We start from the raw sequence: 26990 nt of genomic DNA, 5'->3' as shown, positions 1-26990 counted from the left end.
TACGTGTAATTTTAGAAGTAGATCATGTGATAAGTGCACACTTGGGTGAATGTTTCTGATTTGATAACTCAGCCATTTAAACCAAAATAGTAAAGTTTTACAAGAACCTTTTAACATCAGAAAGCCTGTTTCTTTCAATTAATACAACAGTTGTTAAATGATTGAAACCGAATGTGGACGGTCACTTGAAAAATTAATTCGAGGGTCCATTAACTGCAGTCCAGGTTTAAAAGTCAGTGTTTGTATGACTGCAAATAGCTTTTATTTACATCGTGTTTGTGAATTTTACGTGTCGTGGACATAAAATTGTTATATTTACAGAGGAGAGGCTTGAATATTTAAATAGAATGTTTGTATTATTTACATTCTTAATGTGCATTCTTCACAATATTGCGCACAAATCATTGGTGTACCTTATTCGAAATAAAAACATTTGTTTTAGTAATCTTTCATCAAAATGTTATAACCTGCTTTGCCTCTAAAATACTTTTCAGTCGATACTGTAGCTGAAACCTTTTCCTTTTCAGTCATCATGTGTTCCTCTCTTCTAGCCTTCTCCATTCTGGTAACAATAAAATTATTTTGTTTTATTTCATTCCGAATTACACTACTGTTCAAAAGTGTGGGGTCAATACGATTATTTGAATGTTTTCGAATTAATTCTCTTATGCTTACTAAGGCTGCATTTATTTGATTAACAATACGGTAAAAATTTTAATATTGTGAAATATTATTACAATTTAAAATAAAAGTTTACTATTTAAAATTTATTTTAAACTGTAATTTATTCTTGTGATGCAAAGCTGAATTTGTTTTGTATTATTACTCAATTCTTTAGAGTCTCATGATCCTTCAGAAATCATTCTAATATGCTAATTTGCTTCTCATGAAACATTTCCAAATATAATAAAAAATAAAATAAAAACGTGAGATGTAAGCCCGGGATTTAGAGAAAAGTCAGAATTGTGAGATATAAACTCAAGCGCAAGATGTAAACTTGGAGATGTTTAGAGTTTATAGCCTCACGATTCCGAGAAAACAAAAAGTCTACATCATGAGATACAAACTTAGAATTAAGAGGGAGAAATTTGGGAGAAAAAGTAGCAACTAACACAATAAATAATAATTTATAATAACAATGAATAAACGTTTTGAACGCTGTATGTCGCAGAAGTAAACATGGGGGTCGCGAGTGCCGTTTCTGTCACAATTTTCCTAGAGGATTACACTAAAATACTTTACACTAAATCAGTGTAAAAATGATGAAAGTTTAACTTAATAGCTCAATTATGTTTTAGTTCAATAAATTAAGCTACATCAGATGACAACATTCATCCAAAGCATTAACTATTACCCATAATATACAGAAATACTGAAATGTGCTCTAGCTTGACATTCAACACATTACTCTCAGCGTGATGTCTCGCACCTCCTTTAAGAACCAGATCATTACGGCATTCGCCTTCAAGCATATCCAGACCTGACGTCCTCACTGTTCTCAACGTAGCTGCAATACCGACACGTTCACAGAGAAGTTCAAGCAGTGCAGTTCATACTTTCATACCGTTGATCTAACGTATGTGAGACTGCATGGCTTTGCTGAGCCCCAGGTACTGCAAGTTCTCCGCTGCAGGGAGGAAAAGGACATCAGTGGTGGACGAGGGCAGGAAGTTCTGCTGGTAGTCCGGGTTATCCAGGGTGGCACATGGGGAGCGAGGTAGAGTAGCACAGGACGTGTTCAGGTACTCCGGCCCGTCAGGTGTACATCCGTACGTGTCTATATATCCGATTTCTGTCTGTCCATGGGCCGGACCATCGTAGATTGGGTTTATCATATTGCTTGTGGCGGTTACATCCTGGTTAATGTACTCTGTGGGGAAAGAGATTTGTCATCATTTTTTGATTATTTTTTATATTTAGTTTGCCGGGCCAAAAACTGGCCAAAGCAAACAGATTATATAAATAAAATAAATGTCAGTGTGATCAATCAATATAATATTTTAAATTTTTTTTAAGTAAGATTAATAAAAAAAGAAAAAAAAAATTGATTAAATAAATAAATCATTTTAAAATAAATCACGAAAATTACAATTTTAAATAATTTCTTAGCAAAAAATAATCAGTACAAGGTTATTTTATTTTTCATTTCTAGGTGGAAGACAGATCTCTTTGTGAACTAAATGAACTATAAATTATCTAGATGAATCTTGGGCTATTTTGTTATATTTATAATAATGTTTTTTTTGGTTTTTTTTTTTTGCTGCTTAAGAACTGGACAGGGACAACAGATGAATGAGACTTTTTATAGTTAACGGTTTCAGTTTTATTTGTTGATTAATGAGTGCTGTCATTAATATAATGGCAAAAAAATATAATTAAGAGATGATAATAAATAATTGCCATTTATATAGGTTGTTAACATAAACAACACTGGTAAGTGTGACAGTCCATACCATTATTCTTATTGTTAACTAAAATAAAAGATAAAACTATAAAAAAATATTTTTGCTACCTGAAATTAAGCCGAAATACAATATAAATATTAGATTAAAAAAAAAAAAACTTACATTTAAGTTGCAATAATGAAATTACTAAAACTAAAAAATGTATTAAAACAACAGGCATATAAAAAAATATTTTTTTAAAATCTCAAAATTATTCAAATAAACAAACATATGTAAAAGTGTGTGTGTGTGTTTGTGTATATATATAATAAATATTAATAAATACTATAAGAGCATATAAATAATACTAAAATAACATTGGTTTATACTGCCTCAGTTTGGTTTCAGAAGTCATTTCTAAATCTCATTAACTTTCTGGTAATACCTGGCAGCATGAGGTCTTTAAGCGTGGGGACTGTAATGTAGGGCAACATCACATCATTCGTGTAGTTGTCCTTAAAACAATAGACAAAGCATCAGTGAATCATATTGGCTAATAAGATTTTAACTGACAATATTCCATAGAGGGAGATACTGACTTCAGTGTTGTGATACTGAGGCATCGGTGGAGGCTGTGATTGGTTGAAGAATCGTTTGTTGGGTAGCAGGTATTCCTCCGCATCTACCACACCAACCATATCTTCTGTACTGATCCACGACATGCAGAACTTCGAATCCGTCGGGCTGAGCTGGTGCATGTGATCATCTCCCTGTGTATAATGCCGAATCAAAAACTCTCGTTTGAATAATTCACCATTAAAATATAGAAACTTCTACAATTATGTGTTTTATTTTCCATTCCTAAAAAGCAATGCACAGATCTTTTTCGTGAGCTACCTGAATGACAAGGTAGCGGGATGGATCTCGGGCCATTTTTGAAAACTCTGCTACAAGTTCGCGGAAGTGAGGTCTGCTGTCAGCGTCAATCATCCAACCTAGAGACAGACATACATTCATATCCTGTCATTTCAACTGACGTTCAGCTGCTATTATGTTATATACCAATCACAATTCACAATGTCTATTCTCATGATCATCTGAAATGTTGCATAATATGCCAAAAAGCTGCACTGTAGCTACAGTACCATCACATGCTCTTCTGTTCTCCTCTCTATTACAACTGTAGCACTCACATTTGACCATGATCATATATACATCTATAGTGCAGATGGACGGCTGTGGCAAACGCTCTCCTTTCTCCAGAATATCTGCAATCTCTCTGGCTGGGATTCCGTCGTATGGGTTAGATCCAAATGTCATCATCTCCCACACGGTGACCCCTGAAGAGTTAATGAATTAAATACCACTTTACAATACGGTTCGACTGTGATAAATTAAATGAGCTATCATAAACTTTTTCACAGCATTTATTAATCTGTGTTAATGCTGAATTACTGAAGCCATATGAGTTTGTTTCTTCATCAGAACTTTAGCATTCTGTCACTTCTTCACCAATGGATCCTCAGCAGTGAATGGGTGCCGTCAGAATGAGAGTCCAAACAGCGGATAAAAACTGCAAATCCACACGACTCCAGTTTTAATTGCATCAATTAATATCTTATGTTTGTAAGAAACATATCTATCATTAAGACGTTTTTATCTGCAAACCATTGTTACAAGCTAAAATCCTCTAAAGTCCTCTATCCACAATGTTGTTTTCTCCAGTGAAAAAAGTCATTTTGCCGGAATCAGGTGAGAAATATGCATAGATCAAACACTGTAAACAAGTGAAAACAGTCCGTAACAGTTGATTGTGGCAGTGGATGGACTGGAGGAAGCGTTATTACGGATTATGCATTCCTTTTTTGGCCAGAAGGGATGGGTTTTATTTAAATTAAAACATCTTGATGGACTGGTGTGGATTATTGTGATTTTTTAATCAGCTGTTTGGACTCATTCTGACGGCACCCATTCACTGCAGAGGATCCATTGGTGAGAAAGTATTCAGCAATTTTTTTTTTTTTTTGAGTGAACGATTGCTTTAATTTATATACTCGTCTATGCAATTTTGTCTGTGATGTAATAATGAATGCAGTTTGTTTTATATGTAGAGATGAGCACTGACCGTAACTCCAAACATCACTTTGATGAGTATAAGTCCAATGACGGATTGACTCTAGTGCCATCCACTTTATAGGCACCTAAAAAATAAGCAAAGGCAGCCAAAATAAGTCAACTTTCTTGTAAATATCCACATATGTGTATATGCACCAATACATTCCGGTTTATTTCTTTTACAGTTGATGATTTTGAATCAGTGGTTTGTTGAAGCGTGACCTACTTTCCCTCCATCAGCATGGTGTTCCTTCTCCTCTGCCCCCAGCAGTCTGGCCAGGCCAAAGTCCGTGATCTTCACATGGTGAGGAGTCTTCACCAGCACATTCCTGGCCGCTAAATCACGATGAACCAGGTGATGCTCCTCCAAGAAGTTCATTCCCTGTTGAGAAGGGTCAGAATGTTTTTGAAATCCCAAGTATGTGCATAGATGTCAGTGAATGCTGCGTGCGTCCAATCAGCTCATTCCAAGAGACTCAGCACTTTCAGAATCGCTATTTTGTTGTTTTCAAGACCAAATGCAGTGAATTTATTTTTGAGAGGGTTGTGAAAGCAGGAGTGGGAGTTAATTATTTCTACATATTTAATGCATAAATGTTTATTTCTGTGTTTATTTATATGTACAAGTTTATGCAAGACTACTGTTCAACATTTTGAGGTCAGTAAGATTTTTTTTTAAGGAACTTATAATTAATACTCTATTTAAAATAAATGTTGTTCTTTTGAACTTTCTGTTCATCAAAGAATCCTGAAAAAAATGTAACAGTTTCCTCATAAATATTAAGCAGCACAACTGATTTCAACACCGATAATAATAAGAAATGTTTCTTGAGTACTAAATCAGCATTTTAGAATGATTTCTGAAGGATCATGTGACACTGAAGACTGGAGCAATGTTGCTGAAAATTCTGCTTTTCATCATAGGAATAAATAACATTTTTAAATATATTAAAAAAGAAAATAATGGTTTTAAGTTGTAATAATATTTTACAATATTAATTTACTATATACACTATATATATATATATATATATATATATATATATTTTTTTTTTTTTTTTTTAAATGCAGCCTTGGTGAGCATAGGTGAATTCTTTCAAAAACATTAAAAAAATCTTACTGACCCCAAACTTCTGAATGGTAAGTTAATTTATAGAGCAAACATATTTATGCATCCTGATTTAGAGTTACTTATATATATATATATATATATATATATATATATATATATATATATATATAATTAATTTTTTGGATATCGAGGGTTAAGCTGACATAGGAGGACACACAAACAACTTTGAACTCACTTTGGCAATCTGCACACACCAGTTTAACAGAGTCTGTGAGCAGATATTGTCTTTATTCTCCTGTACGTAATCCAGCAGGGAGCCCAAAGGCATGATCTGGGTTATGAGTTGGACGCTGGACGTGAGGCATATTCCCAACAGGCGACACACGTGAGGATGATCCACACCGGCCATTACATAAGCCTCCTGAAAGACCAAAATACAAGTTTAAATCCAAGACAACTATTAATCATTAGTAAAAAGGAAGATACCCACATCTAAGATCTCTTTGTTGGCTCTGGGAGATGCAACCTCTTTCAGAACTTTGATAGCAACAGGAACTTTCACATCCTCACCCTCTGGGATCCACAAACCCTAGGACAAAAACAGGAAAGATAATTATTTCTATCCTGAAAACATTTCTTAGAACTTCCATGCTGACTGAGGAATTTGAAGTTTGAAATGTCTGAAATGTGACGTAGTTCCATGTAAAACAGTAAAGTTTCAGAGGTGGAGCAATTTTATTCATTTATGAAGGATTGCTTTTTTTCTTCTTCAAAATTGCACTCCCATCTTACAATAGGAACAAAAAGAGATAATTGCATCTTTAATTCTATGAATCAGATTTAATTCAGCATTTTGTGTGCGTGTTAAAGGCGCTATGCTAGTGTAAAACAACAGTGTCAGCGTCATTCACAGTGTTATCATGGACGCTTCAAAATACATGAGTAATACTAGATAACTTATTATTTGAATTGTTTCGATTTCTAGGACATATATTAGCTTATTTAGACATTTTCATATAAGTAACCAGTTAAATTTGACAGCACTGTGTGAAAATGCTGTGTGAAAATTCAGTCTGATTTTCACATTGATCTGAACAAAATCAACAGACCGGCTGAACAAAAATGCAAGTTCATTCTCTAACAATATTTTTCATAATATTTTTCATAACCCATTGTCAGGTGTTTTTGCATTATTAAAACATTAATCTTAAATTTTGACAGATTTCTCTGAAAGTCACATTGATCATTTAAACATCTTCATTAGTCCTCCTAAATTACTGTAGTGTGCATAAATGTAATTATAAATGTACCTTAAAGACAGTGCCAAATGCTCCAGACCCAAGGACTTTTATTTTCTTCAGTTCTGTTTCCTTTAGGATGCGAAGGAGAGCCTGGTTGGGTGCATCCCCTCTAGGAGTCAGCGGTTGGACCAACTGCAGTATGAAGTAAACACGGTTATATATGGGGATCATATGTCATGCTTAACTTCTAATTCATTTTCGTGTCTTACCTCTCTCTCCTGAAGCAGGCGCCGTAGGGTCCTCTTTCGACGGATGTATCGTCTGCGGAAAATGACGAAGATGAAAAGGAGGAGGACCATGAGCAGTAGCATGCCTCCAACAAGACCAGCTGCCACTACAGGCATGTGAGATCTAGAAAGACGATTATCAAGTCATTTACTTTCATTACTTAAACCGTATTCACAAGCCAGTTTACTTCAATATTCTAATGTACTTCTGAGTGAAACAGGGTATTCAACAAGTAAACTTTAATTCAGAAAAAACATCCGTGTTTACATTTTTTAATCATTCTCGATTTGCTTGGCTGTTAATGACTTTTATATGACTTCTGTACTTAATGAAGTCTAGTAAGGGTGTAACGGTACATGCATTCGTACAGGACCGTTTCGGTACAGGGCTTTCGGTACAGTGCATGTGTGTACAGAATGACCGAATGCAATATTTTGTTTATGGAACATAGGTACATTTTCAAGTTTCCAAACGAACATGTTAAGTGGCGGAAGTCTCTGCGTTCAGCTTAAATTCTGCCCTGCAGCTGATTCTAAGGCCGGTGACACACTGGATGCGTGGTGTGAGCGTGTCGTTTCTGCTACGTGTCAGTTGCGTGACGGCTGCTTCGAGTTTTCTGTGTCTTTACACACCAGAACTGTGCCTGACGCGGTGCTGGCGCGATGCTGCTACTGTAGGTGACATAGAAGGAGGCCGCCGACAGACCAGGATCCGGCCTAAGGTTTTCAAAAGGCATCACGCGAGTGTGAACATCACTACAACTAGGAAAAAAACGATTGTAATTCAAACGCAGCTCCCGTCGGCATTTAAACAGACCTTTGCTCTTAAACGCAATTACGAAATCTGAGCAGGTCTAAAAACTGAAACTGTTCATGCTGCACTTTACACTTTGGAAAAGTTATATATATATTTTTTTAAATATGAGCAGGCCTACAAGCTGGGATTGGTAATGCTGCACTGTAATCATAGATATTTATTTATATTTATATTATTTATTTATATTATTACATAGTTATTTATATTTTTCATTATATTTTTCATTATATATTTTTCATTATTTTATCATCATATGATATTGGTTTGAGAATGAGAGTATTTTATTTAGTGGAGAACTTTGCAGCAGTATTTTATTTCTTATTCTTTTTTTTATTTTATATATATTTTATTAAAAAGTATTTAAAAAAGTGTAAACAAATTGTAAAAAAAAAAAAAGTTTATAGTAATAAACAAACTGCAGTTAAATGTTTGCATTTCTTTCCCTTACTGTACCGAAAATGAACCGAACCGTTACTTTAAAAACCGAGGTACGTACCGAACCGTGATTTTTGCGTACCGTTACACCCCTAAAGTCTAGTAATAACAACACATGAACTACTGTACCCTTTCAGTTCACAACCTTCCAGTCCTGGTCCATTGCACCTGTTATAACAGAAACATTATGATTATTATGTCACTTTAATCATTATAACTCATGGTTTGACTTGTTCCTACCCTTGCGTGCAGTTGGCATGGCATGGCTGACACTGTCCATTTTTGTCTGGGTATGTCCAGACAAGCCTGTTATAAAGGCCTTGCACACCCTGGGCACACTGTGCCACGCACTGCGTCCCATCTTTGAAGTGAGCACACTCAGTACACTGATCAGCTCCCTAGATAGAGGGATACAGAGAAAGCAACAAGAACCACTTACACATCTTACCATTATTACTGTAGATAACACACACCAATTTGGACATTTTCTGATGAAAATGTGATGGTTGTATTAGTGTTGTTCAAAATCAGGGGTCTCCAAACTTAGTCCTGGAGGGCTGGTGTCCTGCAGGGTTGAATTCCAACCCTAATTAAACACACCTGGACCATCTAACCAAGGACTTACTAGGCATACTAGAAATGTCCAGCGAGGTGTGTAGAGACAAGTTGGAGCTAAACTCTGCAGGACACCGGCCCTTCAGGACCAAGTTTGGAAACATTTGCTCAAAATAGACTGCCAGACTACTGAAATCGCAAGACTAATGTATCAGAAAAGTAACAGAACACCTCAACAAGGCGTGTGATTTTAGGTGTCACTGATGAATTACACCAACAAGTTTCATACTTTGGGTTATGGGGTTTGTTCAGAGTGTGAGCAAGCATCACTAATAATACAGTTTATATGGGATATAAAACATTGACTTAGTGCGACGTACTGGCCCATGGCAGCTTGGTGTCTTATTCATGATCTTGCATTCAGGGTTACATTCCAAACACATGTTCTCTGACACATACTCGCGGGGGTCTCTGTAGAAACATATCAAATACATCAGTCAACAGGAGTGTAATAACTCCTTTATTTCACACTGCAACTTGAATTTGCAAACTTGGTGTCATATTTTACAAAGAAAGATAGTTGTCTTCTGCACTTAACGTCTTTAGACCTCCCACTTTCTAAGACTAAAATCAATACTTGAAAGATGGATTCATTATTATTCTTAATGAAAAGCAAAACAACAATAAACCAGTACAATTACAAACTAACTCATATAACGTTTATTAACAAAGACGAATAAGAAGGGGCATTGCATACACCACATGCTGTACTATATATCGACTAACAAATTACAGAAAGTTTAGCAAAAACTGGAATGAAATAAAGAAAAAGAAGAAAAAAGCCTCCGTAAAATAACATCGGGTAAACAGCAAAGGCAACAGGCTTTTCAAAATAAAAACTGAAATTGAAATCTAAATTGGATGTTAGTGACAGTGCTTGCATGTTTTTTTGCCAAGAAAACCTACATGTCGTTCACTTTCCCTGGTTTAAAAGTGGTGTTTTACTTTACTTTTAAATTTCTCTTGAAAACCAAATCATCCGTGTGCCATCGTTTTCTCAGTATTAGTGTTGTTTTTGTGCACTGTGCCACGGCTCTGCAGCATGCGCTGTATGGAGCAGAGCAGATGCTTTCAGTTTTCAATTGTAGCGGCCATTGTCCAACTAAACTAAATGATTTTTATTTTTACAAAAAAGCTAAACAACAGTGGGGGAGGTACTGGGGTGAACAAGTAAAGTATTTGTTGTAAAAAGCCTAGTCAATGCTTTTATTGACCCGTTCACATTATGATGACCTATTTTTAAAATAAGACACTCACCCATCCAGCAGATTGCAGTGACTGACACAGCGCCCCCTACGGCTGAAATGCTGGCAGGAGACGCACATGGACGGCCCCGGACCCCAGCAGCCTTCCTCTCCACACATACTATCACAAGTGCTGTTCTGCTGCTCTGAAGAGCACACAAGAGAGGTTTTGTTTGAAAATATAAGCACTGCGACCTCACAATTCCTTGCCAACAAATAAATTGTAAAAATAAATATATTTGAGTTCAGTCCCGTACCACAGCTGTGCATTGCTGCGTTGTTTCCAGTTCGTATGCGCTGGTTCTTTGATCTGAACAGCTTATGCCAGTAGCTGCCTTCAACGTAACATAGACGGGGGTTGTTCTTGATCACCACGTCGCCATCACTGATCTCCTTCAGCGAACGCAGGCCGAGATGATCCAGGTGCGGTATGTTCAAGGCGGCAAAACTGAACGTTCCTCTTCATTTATGAGAGAGGTAAAGAGAGAAACATTTAAAGGTGGAAAATATATTTTTTGTTCCATGACAAAATGGGTTTAATATGCAGAGAAAACGACTTAATTGTAAGTAAACATGTCTAGAACTCACTGTTGTTTAGTTCTTCCTCTGATGATCTGTAGGTTCTCAAAGGGACTGAGGGAATTGAGGTGTTCAGGCCAGTCTTGGATTAACAGAAACCCTGGGGAAAATAAAATAGCACAGCTAAATAAGGCTTTAGTCAAAGACAAATGCCATTCATATGCCAAGATGGTATATTGGTATATTAATAAATGTATGCATTGAGCAGACACTTTTATTCCAAAGTGACTTACATTACATACAAGCTAACAATTTTCTCCTAACATGTGTTCCCTGGGATTCAAACCCCCAACCTTGCGCTTGCTAACGCAATGCTCTACACTTATAATTATATATTACATACAAATAATTTAAAATTGAATTCTAATATTACTTGAGAATAAAATAGGTATAAAATAAATGCAAATGATGCGCAGTATTTATAATTTTAATTATAATATAAATTATTTTATAACATATGTATAATTATACAAGAAAATATAAATGCAAATATATATAATGTACATGCAAACATATATAGTTTACCTGAAATTTCCTTCACTGTTTTGAAATAATCAAGTTTCACAGGGTCCATGCTGGGAGTATTTGTAAAAACATCCCTTGAAAATAATATTTATAGTGTTAGATTAAATGTATAGCATGAAAACAAGGCTTACTGATTCAGTCAGAAAGTAGTCCATAAAATCTCACCCTTGAAAAGTCATCTGCATTATTGTAATGTGCCCATTTATTTTGGTGCAGTTGATAAATGAATCGATGTTGGTTGCACTGACTGCGATGGTTTTAACAAGTGCCCCCGTCCCAAGACCATCACAGACTAAAATAAAACACACATTCAATTTATTTAACATTTATTAGATATCCGTGTTATGCAAAATTGATTAAACATGTCAAAAACAACACAATGAATTTATTAATGACATTGCTGACCTTTCGGGCACAGGCCGTCACATTGTTTGCACTTTCTTATTCCGTTCTCCTCCACTTCATGCATGTTACTGCTGCAGGTTCGGACGCAGGCGTCATGATCGGTCGCCACAAAGTTATCTGCAGCAGATAGAGGCATTTTCAGTTATGTTTCAGTTAAGTATAGATGCTGTTTCTCCTAGATGGTTCTCCTTAAATAAAAAAGGCACTAATGAGACCTTACTGACATCATGTAGAATAGAGCTGTACTATTAGCATTAAATAGTATAGCTTAGATTATTTGAATTTGAGAGAATTTAAATTTAAATTGAGATCTCGGAATTCTGACTGCAGACTTTGGAATCTTGCCATCTGAAGCCGTTTGAGTCATTGTTGACATATCTTCTGAAACTCTAGAGGAGACACGCGTGAGGTCTTTTGCAATAAATATTTTATTCATTCATTATATTTATCAATAGCAACACAATTTATTTTAGGGCTAAAGCAATTTTTTTAAGTGTTTACTTAAAATAAACATTGACAACTCAGAGAACAGTAGCTCTTTGTTCACACAGCGCATAATCTCTGGGTGTGTCTTTGCTTGTGTATTTGCAATCATAACTGGCTAAAGACCAGTGCTATTTGGATAATGTTAATGGTGGCATGCACAATAGCAATGAGCCAGTATACCTCCATGACTTTTGGGGCACTTAGATTTACAAACTAAAGGTTTTTAATGAAAAGAATTACATACTCTTGTCATAGTGATCTTAGTTTGATTTGAGTTAAGACTCACAAGGGCACTTCTTCACACAGGTGGCTCCAAAGTTATACTTCCCGTCAGGATTGGGAACAAGTTGGTGAGTGTTGGGGTCATACAGCATAAGACGTGGACATGCATCCTTGCACTTCCCATCATCCTGGAAGTCTCTGCAGGCCTGCAGAAAAAGTCATCATAAACAACATTTGTTCCCTATACTGATCATTAGGTATCACAACTATAAATGTGACCCTGGACCAGAAAACCAGTCATAAGGGTCAGTTTTTGGAAACTGATATACTGACTAAATACGCTTTCCATTGATGTATGGTTTATTAGGATCAGACAATATTTGGCCAAGATACAACTATTTGAAAATCTGGAATCTGAGGGGTGCAAAAAAAATCTAAATATTGAGAAAATCACCTTTAAAGTTGTCCAAATGAACTCCTTAGGAATGCATATTACTAATAAAATTTTATAGTATTTTTTTTATATATTTACGGTACAAAATTTACTATATATTTTCATGGAACCTGATCCTTACTTAACACCCTAATGATTTTTTGCATAAAAGAAAAATCAATTAATTTTGACCCATACAATGTTTATATATATATATATATATATATATATATATATATATATATATATATATATATAAACATTGTATGGGTCAAAATTAATAGATTTTTATTTTATGCCAGAAATATATATATAAATTAGAAGAAGAAATGCTGATCGTCAAAGCTAGGCTATATTAAAATATTATAACTTTACCTTTAAATATATAATAAAATACTTTAACATTATATATTATTATATTTTCTTTGTAGGTTTAATGCGATCAGTAAATAATATACAAGAAAAATAAGCACCCATGCTTCTTTTAAAATGTTAGATCGTGTTTGTTTTAAGAATCTCCTTGAAGACTTTTGAAAAGCGCTCCACTCACCAGACAGTCTGTTGGTTGGGGTCCGGTGCAGCCTGCAGCGCAATGTTCACTGCAGCAGTCGATGGGTTTGGGACCCTTACACCTCCGTGAGCACTGCTCGGCACAGTTCAACCTAGTCACTGATAGTGAAGATGAAAAAATGCTTGTTAGGATGTAGTTTACTCATACATTTTCCTTTAGAGAATTATATACAACTGAATTTACAGATCTGGCAGTTCTCTGGTCCTGGAGCCCAACACGAACCATTATCGCATCCCGAGTCACATCGTCTACCTGAGGTACGAAAGAAAGTGTAATATATATTACTATATTATTATTATTTATATGCACCAAGACTTATAAAAAAATTATAAAGAGTAATATTGTAAAATATTACTACAATTTAAAACAATTGTTTTGTATATGAATGTTTTGAAATAAATTGCATAATTTATGTTTGTAAAACTCTATAAACATTTACAATGAGAGTCATTCCCTCCCAACACAGACACATCTCTGTCATCCTGCACGATGTCCAACCACTGTATGGTCTCCACATTGCAAAGCAAAGGATTATGGGCTATTTTAACTCCACCTTTGAGAATTTCTGCCAGATAAAGAAGAAAAAATTATTCCCCATCAATGTAAATAACAGAAATGTGACTTTATATACATATTGCATGCTGTATTCAACACATTGTGGTGCTTGGGAATCTATAAACATGCTTCTTGTGCTTCTCAAATCACTTTGCATAAAAGCATCTACTCATTGAATACATATAAATGCTTTACCTGCGAGGCTTCTCAAGTGCAGCTCTCGGAGGCCGCTGGTGATGCTGTTGTTCTCTAAAGACTCATTCCTGTGGAAGTTTGCCACCACAGCAAGGCCGTACTTGCCATCGAAGAGAGAATGTCCACGAATGAGGCGCAGGTTTTCCAGGGGTATCACATCCACATGGTTTATTCCTATTAGCACGTAGCCACCAACTTCTTCAATGCTCTATGACAGAAAGACTATTTCTGTCAGGCCCCCTAAATACCTTTTAAAAAGTCTTCTGACTTCAATCAATAATTTAACCAGTTAGTTAAAGATCTGAGCAAGTAGTAGTATATAACTAATGATCTGGTGTGTTATAGCACTCACTCTGAGGAAGGAGAGGTCGTGGTACTCCTGAACATTGGTTATCTCCAGGTTCTCCAGCACGACTGTGCAGTTACTGTACATCCGCACCATGGATCTGTAGTGATCGTCTGGCTGTGCCAGCAGAGTCAGCTTATTATTGGTTCCCTGACATACTGGAGAACAAAGGAGAGGTGAAATCCAAACTCGGGTAGTGAAGGTATGACAGAACATACTCAAGATAACCATACACAAAAGTCAGGAATAACTAAGATTTTATAAGAAGCCTTTTCTGCTTATTAAGACTGTATCTATTTCAAATAAAGTTCTACCTCCTGAACATCGGGATTTGGTGAGTCTTCGTTATATTACCCTTTTACATATTTAACATGGTATGATCTTGTATCCAAGAAATGATACTTTCCAAAACTCATTGTGAAGGTAAAAGCTACAGTGGAAAAAAAAACGCTTGTTTCGTCGTCTCCTGTCATGCAGGTGTTGAATTCCTGCAGTCAACGTTAAGTGTCTCATGTCTAGCGGAAGAGCAAGTTTTGGGGGCAGGAACACCGTGATCAAGAATGTGGTTCACCAGGGGTGAGACTCAAATATTGCACTCAAGTGTTGCTCAACTTAAGAACTGGTTGAATTCTTGTTTGCCACGTGCAAGATGTGGGTTGTGTTTCCACACAATGCAAGTAACAACTCAAGTATCATCTATTTCCCCTCTGGGATCAATAAAGTGTGTGGTGGGGAACTAATAGATTGGAGATCCTGAGATGTCTGTCGATTTATTTTTATTTATTTTTATACATAGCTAGAAAAATTACATTCATTATAAAATAAAATACAAATTAAAAATGTTTCTTTTTTTTTTTTTTTGATTTTACCATGAATTTTCCAGGTCACATTTTTTAAATTCTCTCATTTACACAGGCTTGCATTTAGATTTTTAGCCATTTTAATTTATTTTAAAGTATGCTTTTTTTCTTAAATCACATCAAGCCATTTTGCTTGAGGTTTTGGAACAGAGGTAGTGCATATATAAGAAACTAAACAGTCCAAAAGACAGATATTTAAATTGTAACTTTGATATGAGGTTTAATATTTGACTACATATTTATTCGGTCTTAAATCGGACTATGTTAAAATTTAATCTGAACAAAATATGAAAAAACACAATGAAAGTGCAAACTACGTTTCTTTGATTCTTCATTACGTCATGACGGCGCACATGAAGGGTATTTCCATTTTTGCAAGAGTTACATTTCTGTCATTTTTGGTATCATAGCTCTACCTGTGAAGCTGTCATGTGAGACGTGAGACGGTCAGAACCAACAAACCTTGTCAAGACATGCTGCTCTTGCATGAATTGCTTTCTGAAAATCCAGCATGTCTAAATTCATCAAGGTTATGACATGAAAAATATTAACAGTTGATGTCAGAAACGGAAGAAATAATCAGGCGTACTTTTTCAGATCAGCAGCACTGCCTGAGGCATGAGCCCGAACATGGGATGTGACTGAACAGGTTGCTCCTTGAAAAAATATTTATGGAGGAACACCTTAACTCACATCAGTCTAACCATCTGGAACTGAGAACAGCATTCTGACTATGATAAACTCAAGTGTTTTATCTTTTGCAAATGATGCAAAGGCGACACAAGGGTTATTGAGCTCTCATCAGTGCAAAAAACACAAGACTTGAGAAGTACTGTCACTTCCTTAGTGACAGTACCAGCAGGATGTTACAGAAATTAAATTTTACTGTGTAAATAAATAGTTTGAGGTCACAAGATTTTCTTTTTAAAGGAAATTAATACTTTAATTAGCAAGGATGCCTGAAATTGATCAAAAGTGACAGTTAAAATAATAATGTTACAAACTATTTTTTTTTTTCAAATAAATCCAGCTTTTTTTTTAATCAAAAAAAGTAGCTAAACCGTTTTCAACATAAATAATAGTAAGAGATGTTTACTGAGAAGCAAAGCAACATATTAGAATGATTTCTGAAGGTTTCGGGCGACTCTGAAGATTGGAGAAATGTTGCTAAAAAAATTCAGCTTTGCATCACAGGAATAATTTACATTTTACCAAATAGCCCCCCAAAAAAGTTATTTTAAACAATAATAATATTTCACAATATTACTGATTTTAAGGTATTTTTGAGCAAATAAATTTTGTTTCTTACATTTCTGTTTCTCTTTAGCATGCAATAGAGTTCACTGTTGTCATCCTAAATGAGAGACATGTGGATAAAATGCAGTCTAACTGAATTGTAGTAAATACAATTTACAGCCTGAGACAGAGATGTCTCGCTCCATGACTGTGTGCTTCTTTTCTTTTTTTTTTAAACAAACAGGGTCTGTCTTAATCAAATAAGCAACGTATTGTCTGTTTGTGACAAAATTCAACAATTGTATGAATTCAGCTCTTTGTCTATGCAGTGATTTGCTGACTGCAGAAGTGAAAACATGGCATAATCAGTGCATTTTGTAAACAACATGAGACATGAATTTTAGTAAATTCACATATTTTGTTGAAGAAGACAAGAATCCATGAAATGTTGTTTTATAGCTGTTTTCCAGTGTAAAAGTTGCAGCCACTAAGAAGTTTAAATGTTGCTAGGGAGTTGCAATGCTTTTGCCATGGTGTTTTGGTTAGTTACATTAGTGGAGTTTTTTTTTTCAGTGCTAATTTGAACAATAACAGCACACATCCCCTGAAGAGGCCTCACGATTTCAGGCATCTTCCATGGCTTCTGTTTACAAAATAAACACATTTATATAAAGCCTCAAGGCTATGGCCTTGGTTTATCATGGTCTGTAAATCCTAAAATCCAGCTATTTTTGCAGTTAGATGTTAATGTCTTGTCTCGTAAATAACACAAATCCTTAAGATAAGAATAAACATGCATACACTAGCATTCAAAAGCTTGCCTCTTCTGCTCATTAAGGCCGTTAAAAATGCTGAACAAAAAAGGCAATATTGTCAAGTATTATTACAATTCAACATTTTCTAATATATTTTAAGATGTTATTTGTTCCTGTGACACAAAGCTGAATTTTCAGCATCATTACTTCAGTCTTCAGTGTCACATGATCCTTCAGAAATCATTTTAATATATACGCTGGTTTGCTGTTCAAGAAACATTTCTTATTATTATCAATGTTGAAAATTATAATTTTAGGGAACTCAGTCACCTACAGTTATCAAAATGTAAGAAACACATTATTGACTAAATATATACTGGCATCTCACAGACTAAAATTGATTTTGCCCACATTTTTTAAATGAGAATCAATGAAACGTTTCATACCACTTAATAGATCAATTCAATATGGGGCTTAGATTGATGACGAGAACTATTTTGGCATTTTCAACAATAATAGATTGCAGTTATGTATTCATTTACACTGACTGACTGCATTACTTTACTTTCAGTTTACCCTTGTAGTTGGTGGTCAGAGAGCGTGATGCTTGTAAACAGGAGTACTTTTCTAGTCTTTAGTTAAAACTCTGGATATTTATAAGTCTGCAAAGAGTTTCAAAGACTATTAGATTTAGATCAAATGGTGATGTCTAGAACAAATTACAACAGAAGCTGGGCAGAAGGAGGACACTAGAGAATAGCGCATACATGTGGACTAAGAAAATGAATCTGTATTCAGATACAATGCATTTATACCAGCTCATACTGAATGTGAAAGATGCATGATGATTGGATGTTCCTATCCAAGTTGTTGTTTCGTTTTCATTCTTTTAAAATGAACTAAATGACAAATGGATTAAGCACAAAAATATGAAACATAACATGATTTTTTTGGGGTGATGCATATTAGCCTTTTGCTTCTCAATGGAAACAATGATAGTCATCACAACACGTTCAGTATAAAATATGCATCTTTGTGTTTGACCAGAGATATCTGATATCTACCGCTGAGTATGTTTAATGGTTTTGTAGAAAACAGTGCCAAATAGATGTTGTGACATAATTTGTCAAACTCTGGGCCTGACTCTGCATGCCAACTAATCTGTGAACAAATACAAGATCTGATATTGGCAGGGTTGTACTTTACCACGGTATTTCGCTTTGTCTTTCGATTAATCTTAGGACAGTAATCCACACCTACGTCAACCACTTGTCTATCCACAATCAGGATTCACATGAATGGGTGCAGTCTCCTTCCAGTTAAAGGAACAGTTCACTCAAGAATAGTTCACATAGCTAACTCCAGTCCATCAACTAACTTCTTGTGAAGTGAAAAGCTGCATGTTTGCAATAAACAAATTCATCATTAAGATTTCTTTAGCTTCAAGCCATTGCTTCCAGCTAAAATATGAGTCCTCTATCCATAATAATGCTATCTCCAGTGAAAAAGTAATCTCATCTGAATCAGGAGAGAAATATGCATATAGGTCAAGTACCGTTTACAAGCTAAAATGGTCCAAAGCAATAAAAAATAAAATAAAATTGGGGTTGATTTTGATGTGAAACAATAACAGGGGATCGACTTCACTAGAGGAAGCATTGTTATGGATTTGGTCAAAAGTGACGGTTTAAAGTTTAAACTTGATCAATTTGTTCATCACAAACATGCAGCTTTTCACTTCACAAGACGTTAATTCAAGAAGTAATGTAGTTACTTGTGGATTATTGTGATGATGTTTGGACTCTTGGGTCTTTGATGGCCTGAGGTTGAGTAAATTTTCAGCAAATTTAAATTTATGGGTGAACTATTACGTTAATGATGCTTGATGTCATCAAGACAGTAGAAGAAAAGTATCTGTTTTGTAATAACCTTTCTGAGCCTTTATTCTAACCTTTTATTTTCTGCCACAGGCTGTGACAATGAAACAAGTATGAGATATCCCAGAGATAATACTGACTGACAGGTTATGCTGACACATGCATACCACAGGCACATCGCCAGAAGGCTTTTCAATTGACAGGTCATTAAAGGTGAAGTGTGTAATTTAACCAAAAAGACTTGCAAGAAATAATGACAGTTTTCTTGAGCTCTGCCATTGGTCACAAAACGGATACTCCCACCATTGGCGGAGCCAGAGTTGCTGTGCTGGGCTGATTGGGATGCTTAAACGAACAAAGCAATGTTTTGATAGCATGACAATGTTTGCACCACTTTTTTATTTTTTATTTAACACTTCACTTTTATAGGGATAGTCAACCAAAAGGTGTGAATATAGTGTATATATATGTTTGGTATGATGAATGATTTTTTGGGGGATCTGTTGGAGAGACTGATTTGGTTGCAAAACTGCTAAGGCCACAATAATGTATTGGCATTGAAGTATATTTTTGAAGTATAACGTTTTCTCATTGGCTTAATTATTCAATAACTCTTGTAATTAATTGATTGGCACTTGAAAGTTAACTAGAAAAATAAAAACAAAGGGACAAAGGGACAAAGGTAAAATGGATTAAGTTAATTATTCGTATTTATCTGCAATACTGAAGTGCATGAACAAATGCTAAAGAGAAAATATTTATATAATTATAAATGGAAAAAAGGTGATCCACAAACACAGCTTTTCATCACACAGCAGCACGAGTCGTGGACAAACATTAGAATTCACAATTCATTGTTTTTTACTCAGCATTTAAAATAAAATATATAATTCGCCTGCTGTCTTTGAACTGTTGAAGGAAATGCAGATGAAATCTACTTGAGATGTATAGTCTGCGTCATAGGTTTATGTGCTGAAAGTATGATCAGAATGTCCTGGACAGCACGCAAAAGTTCTTTTGTGTTTGAAAGGTGTGCTGCTTATCAGATAACAAAAATCTGCCACTCTTAACCTATGGTCATACTGTAGGTGTACATCAAAATATTTTAATAATGCATTAAGCCAATTCTAGAGGCTGATCTCTCCATTTTAGACACATTTACTTAAGATACATTACTGATGCTGCTTTGTTTTAATGTTACAATTCGCCTGTGAATCATTTACGATATGCAAACCATTTTTTTCTGCATTTCTTTTGATTTTGATTCTGATTTCAATCCAGCTGTCACCACAGGATCCAAATGGATTTAACCCATTTCTGCTTGGTTTGTTCTGGGACAGTTTTGGTGTTCACCATCTGCTGTTCATTTCTAAACTGGCAAGAAACCTCAAACAGCATGTTAAACAGAGTCTGTTTGGGCAGACCAGAGTCTGGACCACAAACGGACGCTGAGGGCCCAGACCCCACTCAGTCTGCTGCAGCTGACCTCTTTTGGTTCAACAAAGTTCATCAAGTATTTTTATGTTTGATACTTAATTACCTCCATAAGCACATTAGTGACACCTTGTCTTAAGGTCCCTTGCTGGGGTTAAAGACAAACCTGCAGCTGGTTATATGATTAATAATGTCATGCCAGTTCTCTAATCTACCTAATAGGCTACTTTTCAGAAAATTAATTACTATACATGTAAAAAGTAAAGTCATTAAAACTTTAATCATACCTTTACATACATTATTAATAATGTAAATAAATAATTTATCTATCAAGCATCATATAATTGATAAGAACGTTTATGAAAGACCCTTAAATACTATCTATCTATCTATCTATCTATCTATCTATCTATCTGTTTGTTTACACTGTCAAAGGTGTGGACGTTTTAGTAAATGTACGTCATTTATTTCCTTCTCCTATTATTAAACTTTTCATTTGGCACGGTTTTAAAATACGTTTTATGTAGACAGACAAACATATATCTGTTCAGGACGGATATGAGATTTTTGTTAGCAACAGTTAAGTTACTTCACTCACCTTTCCTCTCAGAAACGGAGCACCACACCGCGCTTGTCAGCAGAAGACAGACGATTCCCAATTCACGGAACAGAATTAGCTTCATGTTTAACAGTGGAATCATTTTAAAGCATTATTCTTGGTCAGATGTTCCCGCAAATGAACAAGATTTAGCTCGAAAGTTAGATAGTTTTCCAGAGGTAGGTTCCGTTCAGCTCACGCAACGTGTCTGAGCGCTTCTCTTTGACGTGACGCAGCTCACCTTCACTGAACGCGACGCGACTGAATCACAACGCTCTCATATTGTGGGTGTGTGTAGGCACTTACAGCTCGTGCAATTTTTGGGACGTCATCTGACACTAAATGCACCTTGCTGATTCAAAAGAATAAAGTGAAAAAGTGCACTTTCTTGTGTAAATTTTGTGATGTATCTGAAAAAAAGTGTTTGTCATTTATTTTTTCTCGTGTAGCCTATGTTTCATCACTTTTCTGGAAAGATTTGAGCTCCTATAGTTTCTCTAAAGTAATTTACACATTATGGATGTTGTTTGCTTTTTTTAAAAACCCAAACAAATCTTTAGAATCAACTGTTAACTTTCTTATCCTTGTGGCAAAGTTCTATTTTCACAAACAGAGATTTCTTAAGAAAAAAACTACTTTTATAGATTTCCTATGTGAAGTAGAACATTTCATTTAATCACTAAGATTAATTAATAACAAAATAATTTTTTGAGGAGATATTAATATTTGGTTTGATGTATTTTTGTGTCTTTTTATTATTGTTATATTATTATTATTATATAATCCTAATCCTGATTATAAAATATATAAATTCCCCTCAAAACGGTAACAAGACATTTTTAAAAACCCGTTCAATAACCATCAGTATAATTTTGTAAGATAAACTCTGCTATGCTATTTGCAGTCTCATATATGCTGTGTGCTTTTTTGATTAAGGTGAATTAATGCATAATTTATTGCTATAATTAATATAATAATAATGAAATGTTCCTTCAAACAGGCTCATGTTCATCTTCTATAATTGTTTCTTTTTGTGCGTCTCCTGCTCACGCGTCAGTTACCGTAGCAACAGTAAACTTAGCCTCATGCTTTCAGTTTGTTCACTCAGATTCTCGGTCAAGGTAAGTTAAGTGTCTAAGTGAGGAAATTATGCCACGAATGTGACAAACTTTTTAAACCTTCGCTTGTTCAATTGTTTGACGAAGCCTAACCGTCTAAGGAGCTATCTTGAGCAACAAGGAAGTAACGTTATTATTTAATTTTTAGTAAAGACTATCGATAAAATATGTTATTTCACTGTTATTATGTTGTCCCGTTAAAGCTAGGATTACTTACTTTACTGGAAATTAATTGAAGGTACTTTTTTCGTGTATGGCATGATTACAAAAAAGTCCCATTGATTTACATTTGGAGGTTCGTTATGTCTGTTAAACATAACCCCTGCTTACAAACGTTTCAAATTTAAACGCGTGTAATCGTCCTAAAAAGTTGCACGCGGGTGAATTCTCCCGCTAAATTTTACAGAAAGGAACACTAAACTGTAATTTTTTTTGCAATTACATTCAATTATATTCATATAGTTGTACGTGCCATGTAAACCCTGGGTGTCCTTGAGTGATAAAAAAAGCCTAATTTAAAGCTACTGATTTTTAACTTACAGGAAGAGATTAACAAAAAATGTCAGAAAATGAAAAATCTGTCCCTACTGATTCCAATGGCAGAGAGAAATAGACAGTACCTGGCGTCTACGACGAATATAAAAAACAAGGATTTGGAGAGGAAAGTACCATGTCAACTCAAGACAAAGAAAATGATGTTGATTAGTTTTTGTGACATTTTATAATGATACGTCTTATATATATATATTGTTTAGCAGAATTCTTTGTATTGTTCATCTTATTAAATATAGGTGTGGGTAGACACAGAAGAATTGGAACACAAAAGGTAAAAAAAAAAAAAAACATCACTCAGGCAACACCAGCTGATATATACCAGACAGGGATCCCAGACACTGCTGTTAGTAATTATTTTAATTTTATTAAAAAACATGATATGTAAAAATTGATAGCCTGAATGCACTGTAAGTCGCTTTGGATAAAAGCGTCTGCTAAATACATAAATTAAATTTCATTTTATTATCTTAAATAGTAGATTATTTTGCTTGTGGTTTAAAACCCCACATGGCCTGAATAAATAAATAGGCATTCCCATAATAAATTGTGTTTGTTTATAAATAATCTGTATGTGAAGTGCCATCTGAATTTCTTCTAGAATGATCATTTTTTATAAAGCATGTATAGTTATTAATTGATAGGTCATTTGCATTGCCATTTAAGTTAAATTAATGAATTTAAATATACAAGCTTGATAAAAATGATCATTCTAGAAGAAATTTCAGATGGCACTTAGAGGCTTTTGCATCTGAACTCTTCATGTATTAATCATGTTGATAGGCCCTATAAAACAAATATTACATATTAATCATGTAAATTTCCTGCACCTGTTATAGACGTCCAAATGACGTCCAAAAAAATTACCCTGTTCAAAGGTCAAATGTTGTTCATGATGTTCAGAAATGGTCATGGACCGATGGACCTAATATAGACATGATCTGCACGTCTATCCGACATCCAATGTTTAGTGGGTTGAGTCACAGGAGGACTAGTAATTAGATGTGTAAAATCTAATTGGCTAACTTAGGCTAATTTATGGTATTCATAATAAGACAAGCCAACTAGACAGCCAGAAGGATTATCCCTGCAATTAATGCAATTTAAGTAGCTTTAGATGGGCAGCATGCCCTAAGTGGTGAGTGACTAAGTAAATATATATGCATGTTGCTAAGGAGAACAAAGAACTGGGTTGCTTTTCATTCACTGATTGCAGGGTCTTACCGGGCAGTGTTTGTTCTCCATGAGAATCACGTACAAGGCCATAACAACCACAAACATAGCCCAGATCAGTGTGGGTTGAAGTGGGCCGGTTCTTTTTTTTTTCAAGTGTAGCTTCCTGTTTTGTATCGTCTATAGGTCATTCAATTCTCTTATATCATTCTCTGTGGAGGTGAATTTTGGAATGCTTGACTGCTCAGGGGCAAGTGTTCTTCACAGTTTGGAGTTTCTTTTTACTCGGGTCATGAACCAAGCCCTCAAAGCACAAGAGGTATAAATATACTGTATTATTTCAGAAATTTGATGAATGATGAATGAAAAAGGCCTGTATAGGATAGGATATGTAAATCACTGCTTACTTTGTTGGACCATACGTTAATATAAATATTTGAATAGTTTAGTAAAGATGCTATGTTGTCCTTTGCATTTTCATACTTTTATATATATATATATATATATATATATATATATATATATATATATATATATATATATATATATATATATATATATATATATATTCTTACATTTACATGAAGAGAAAACATATTTTAAAATCAAAAGGAAAAAAGTAACTAATTATGTTTTACACAAAAATGCTGTCTATTTTTAAAGCCATTAACATTTGTTGTATTAGACAGTAATTTAAGTTTTTAAAATTAGACTGAGTTTTAAGTGTTTTTTTGCTTAATAAATCTCACTTTTATTATTGTTATCCTGTTTGGCTATAATGATTTTTATTTTAAAATAAAAGGCAACAAAAATATGGGACTGGGACAGGTTGGTCATATGTAAGATCCTGAACTGCATCTCTAAATTTGAATAGACAAAATTCATTGGTCTTTATTCACATTTAGGAAGTACCAGGAGTACCAGCAATGCTTCCACCAAATAAAAGAGAAATTACAGGATAACCATCTTGAATGACAATTTGAATTGAGGTTTGTAAACCACAGCTTTACAGACCACAGTCAACTCAAAATCAAAACTTAACCCTGTATTTACTTTAAATGAGCTCTGCTGTGTCATTCCAACAGTGAAAATTACATCTTTGGAAAGTTCGACACATTCTGCAAACATCTGTACAAGATCACAGACATGGCCACCACCCTTGGCCTAACTAGATTTTTGAAGCCTGCAGTTTATGAAAGTAGAAGGTGCTGAGAAAATATGCATGCTCTACCAAAAGATTTTGACCAGGATCAAATCCAAGATCTACAATGTGTTTGACCACCGCAAATGAGAGTTAAGGTCTCTTATGACTGTATAGTCGAAGATTTAGATAAGTATTTTTTTTTTTTTTTTTTTGTAGACATGATCCATCTCTCATATAAAAAGGTTTTTTTTTTTGACAATGACTACACTGAGCTCAGAAAACAAATCCTGGGCTTTTATCAGTCTCTTAATGCAATTGACACTGTGCATCAACATCCACTCATTGTAAGGCCCTTTTTGTCACCTAGGTGAAAGATTATTAATTGAAAATTTGAATGGCTGATCCAGTTATTGCAGTTTATGACCAAAAGATTACGTAAATATATTCCTCCTACACTAAAAGTAAAGCAGGTCCTTGACCTGTTGTCCAAATCTGTGAGTGGTCTGGGCAGACAAATGGACCTCACCCAGAAGTATATGGTAGATCTGCAACGGTATGAAATTGACCTTGAGTTTGTGCGCAAACTACCAAAGAGAGAAGAACTCTTCTGCACAATTCAAGACTCACTTTTATAGTTTATGAGTCTGATAAATGACTTGTTTCCAGGCACCCAGCTGGATAAGGCTGGTTATCTGGAGATGGAAACTGCTATTACCAAACAAGCTGAAAAAAATGGACTGATTGCACACCCACGCTGGATTCTAAAACTGTATATGATGCACAGAGAGTGAGGCGTGTTAGCCATTATCTGTTTTACTTTTATTAAAATTATAGGAATGAGTTTTGTCATATGCCCTGGCTGTAGGCATACACAGTTTTGCTGATGAGGACATTGATCCTCACACCATCTCTTTGTTTTCTGTGTGTAGGGATGATGACTCAGTGGTCCCAGTGGAACAAGAAAGACCACATGTATCCACACTCTAATGAACGCCATGAGAAACTGTGGAAGTCCACACAAAGAAATGAGGAGGATGAATCCCAAGGCTATTACTGCATCCCAGAAGTTTGGCACATTGTATGTGGCTACAAATGACTGGACAGATGGTGTCTTCTACACACTGTGGAGGAAAACTTTAAAAGGCCAAGAAGGTGAGAGAGTTGCATCAACAAACAATTTAAAGTAAATTAATGACATGTTTATGTCACCTTTAACTTTGAATCTATTGGCAATAAGCAGTTTTCTGTAATTTATCATTAGTTAAATATTTATGGTGCCTGTGACATTTCACTTGTGAGTATTTAAAATGCCAATTAAATTACTCCATGGTGAATGGTAAAATATTTTACAGGGAGAACACATATGGATTGTTCTTGATGGTTCAGTCGATGCTATCTGGATTGAAAACATCAACTTCCAACTTAGATGACAAAAAAAAAACCCTCACCCTGGCAAATGGAGACCGAATTCCAATGGCTCCCAACTGCAAGGTGGTATTTGAGCCACACAACATCAACAATGCATCTCCTGCCACTGTGTCTCGCAATTGAACGGTCTTCATGAGCTCCTCTGTTCTGGACTGGCAACCCAGCCGGCAGCCATATTACCCTGGAGCCCAAGACCGGTTGCCCACTGAAGCTAAGCAGGGCTGAGCCTGGTTAGTACCTGGATGGGAGACCTCCTGAGAAAACTAGGTTGCTGCTGGAAGAGGTGCT

At 35.1% G+C, this 26990-nt stretch overlaps 1 protein-coding gene and 1 long non-coding RNA gene across 3 annotated transcripts; one reads left to right on the top strand and one right to left on the bottom strand.

The window, feature by feature from the left end:
- Positions 1-801: 801 nt before the first annotated feature.
- Positions 802-21536, bottom strand: LOC113092711 (epidermal growth factor receptor). 2 transcript variants are annotated; one of them, XM_026258405.1, is made up of 27 exons: positions 21288-21536; positions 14534-14685; positions 14182-14389; positions 13871-13996; positions 13615-13683; positions 13411-13529; positions 12492-12633; positions 11720-11836; positions 11480-11606; positions 11315-11388; positions 10799-10889; positions 10468-10670; positions 10224-10356; positions 9287-9377; positions 8592-8749; positions 8481-8519; positions 7082-7223; positions 6882-7004; positions 6062-6160; positions 5807-5992; positions 4726-4881; positions 4510-4585; positions 3578-3724; positions 3282-3379; positions 2984-3154; positions 2830-2899; positions 802-1870 (listed from the first exon to the last, which is right to left on the bottom strand). In XM_026258405.1, the coding sequence occupies exons 1-27, from the start codon at positions 21388-21390 to the stop codon at positions 1572-1574; spliced, it is 3519 nt and encodes a 1172-aa protein (XP_026114190.1). In that variant the 5' UTR covers positions 21391-21536; the 3' UTR covers positions 802-1571. The 2 variants fall into 2 exon arrangements, 1 of the variants encoding a protein (XP_026114190.1); XR_003287618.1 differs by lacking the exons at positions 802-1870; positions 2830-2899; positions 2984-3154; ... (8 more) ...; positions 8481-8519; positions 8592-8749 and having other exon boundaries at positions 9288-9377; positions 10224-10351.
- A 2788-nt stretch (positions 21537-24324) lies between these two features.
- On the top strand, positions 24325-25442 carry LOC113092823 (uncharacterized). The gene is made up of 3 exons (XR_003287625.1): positions 24325-24449; positions 25036-25119; positions 25216-25442. It is a non-coding gene; the product is annotated as an uncharacterized LOC113092823 (long non-coding RNA).
- Positions 25443-26990: the final 1548 nt, after the last annotated feature.

The sequence above is a fragment of the Carassius auratus genome, unplaced genomic scaffold, assembly GCF_003368295.1.
Source record: "Carassius auratus strain Wakin unplaced genomic scaffold, ASM336829v1 scaf_tig00214714_1_2670353, whole genome shotgun sequence".
Classification (NCBI taxonomy): domain Eukaryota; kingdom Metazoa; phylum Chordata; class Actinopteri; order Cypriniformes; family Cyprinidae; genus Carassius; species Carassius auratus.
The sequence above is the reverse complement of the archived record's forward strand: the minus strand, read 5'-3'. Positions and strand labels throughout refer to the sequence as shown.

Excerpts from the sequence above, each read along its gene's own strand:
- LOC113092711 (XM_026258405.1), bottom strand. The coding sequence starts at position 21,390 with ATGATTCCACTGTTAAACATGAAGCTAATTCTGTTCCGTGAATTGGGA. Across the intron at positions 13,997-14,181 it reads GCACTTGAGAAGCCTCGCAG|AAATTCTCAAAGGTGGAGTT; the intron begins GTAAAGCATTTA and ends TTTATCTGGCAG. Across the intron at positions 9,378-10,223 it reads CACTGCAATCTGCTGGATGG|AGACCCCCGCGAGTATGTGT; the intron begins GTGAGTGTCTTA and ends ATGTTTCTACAG.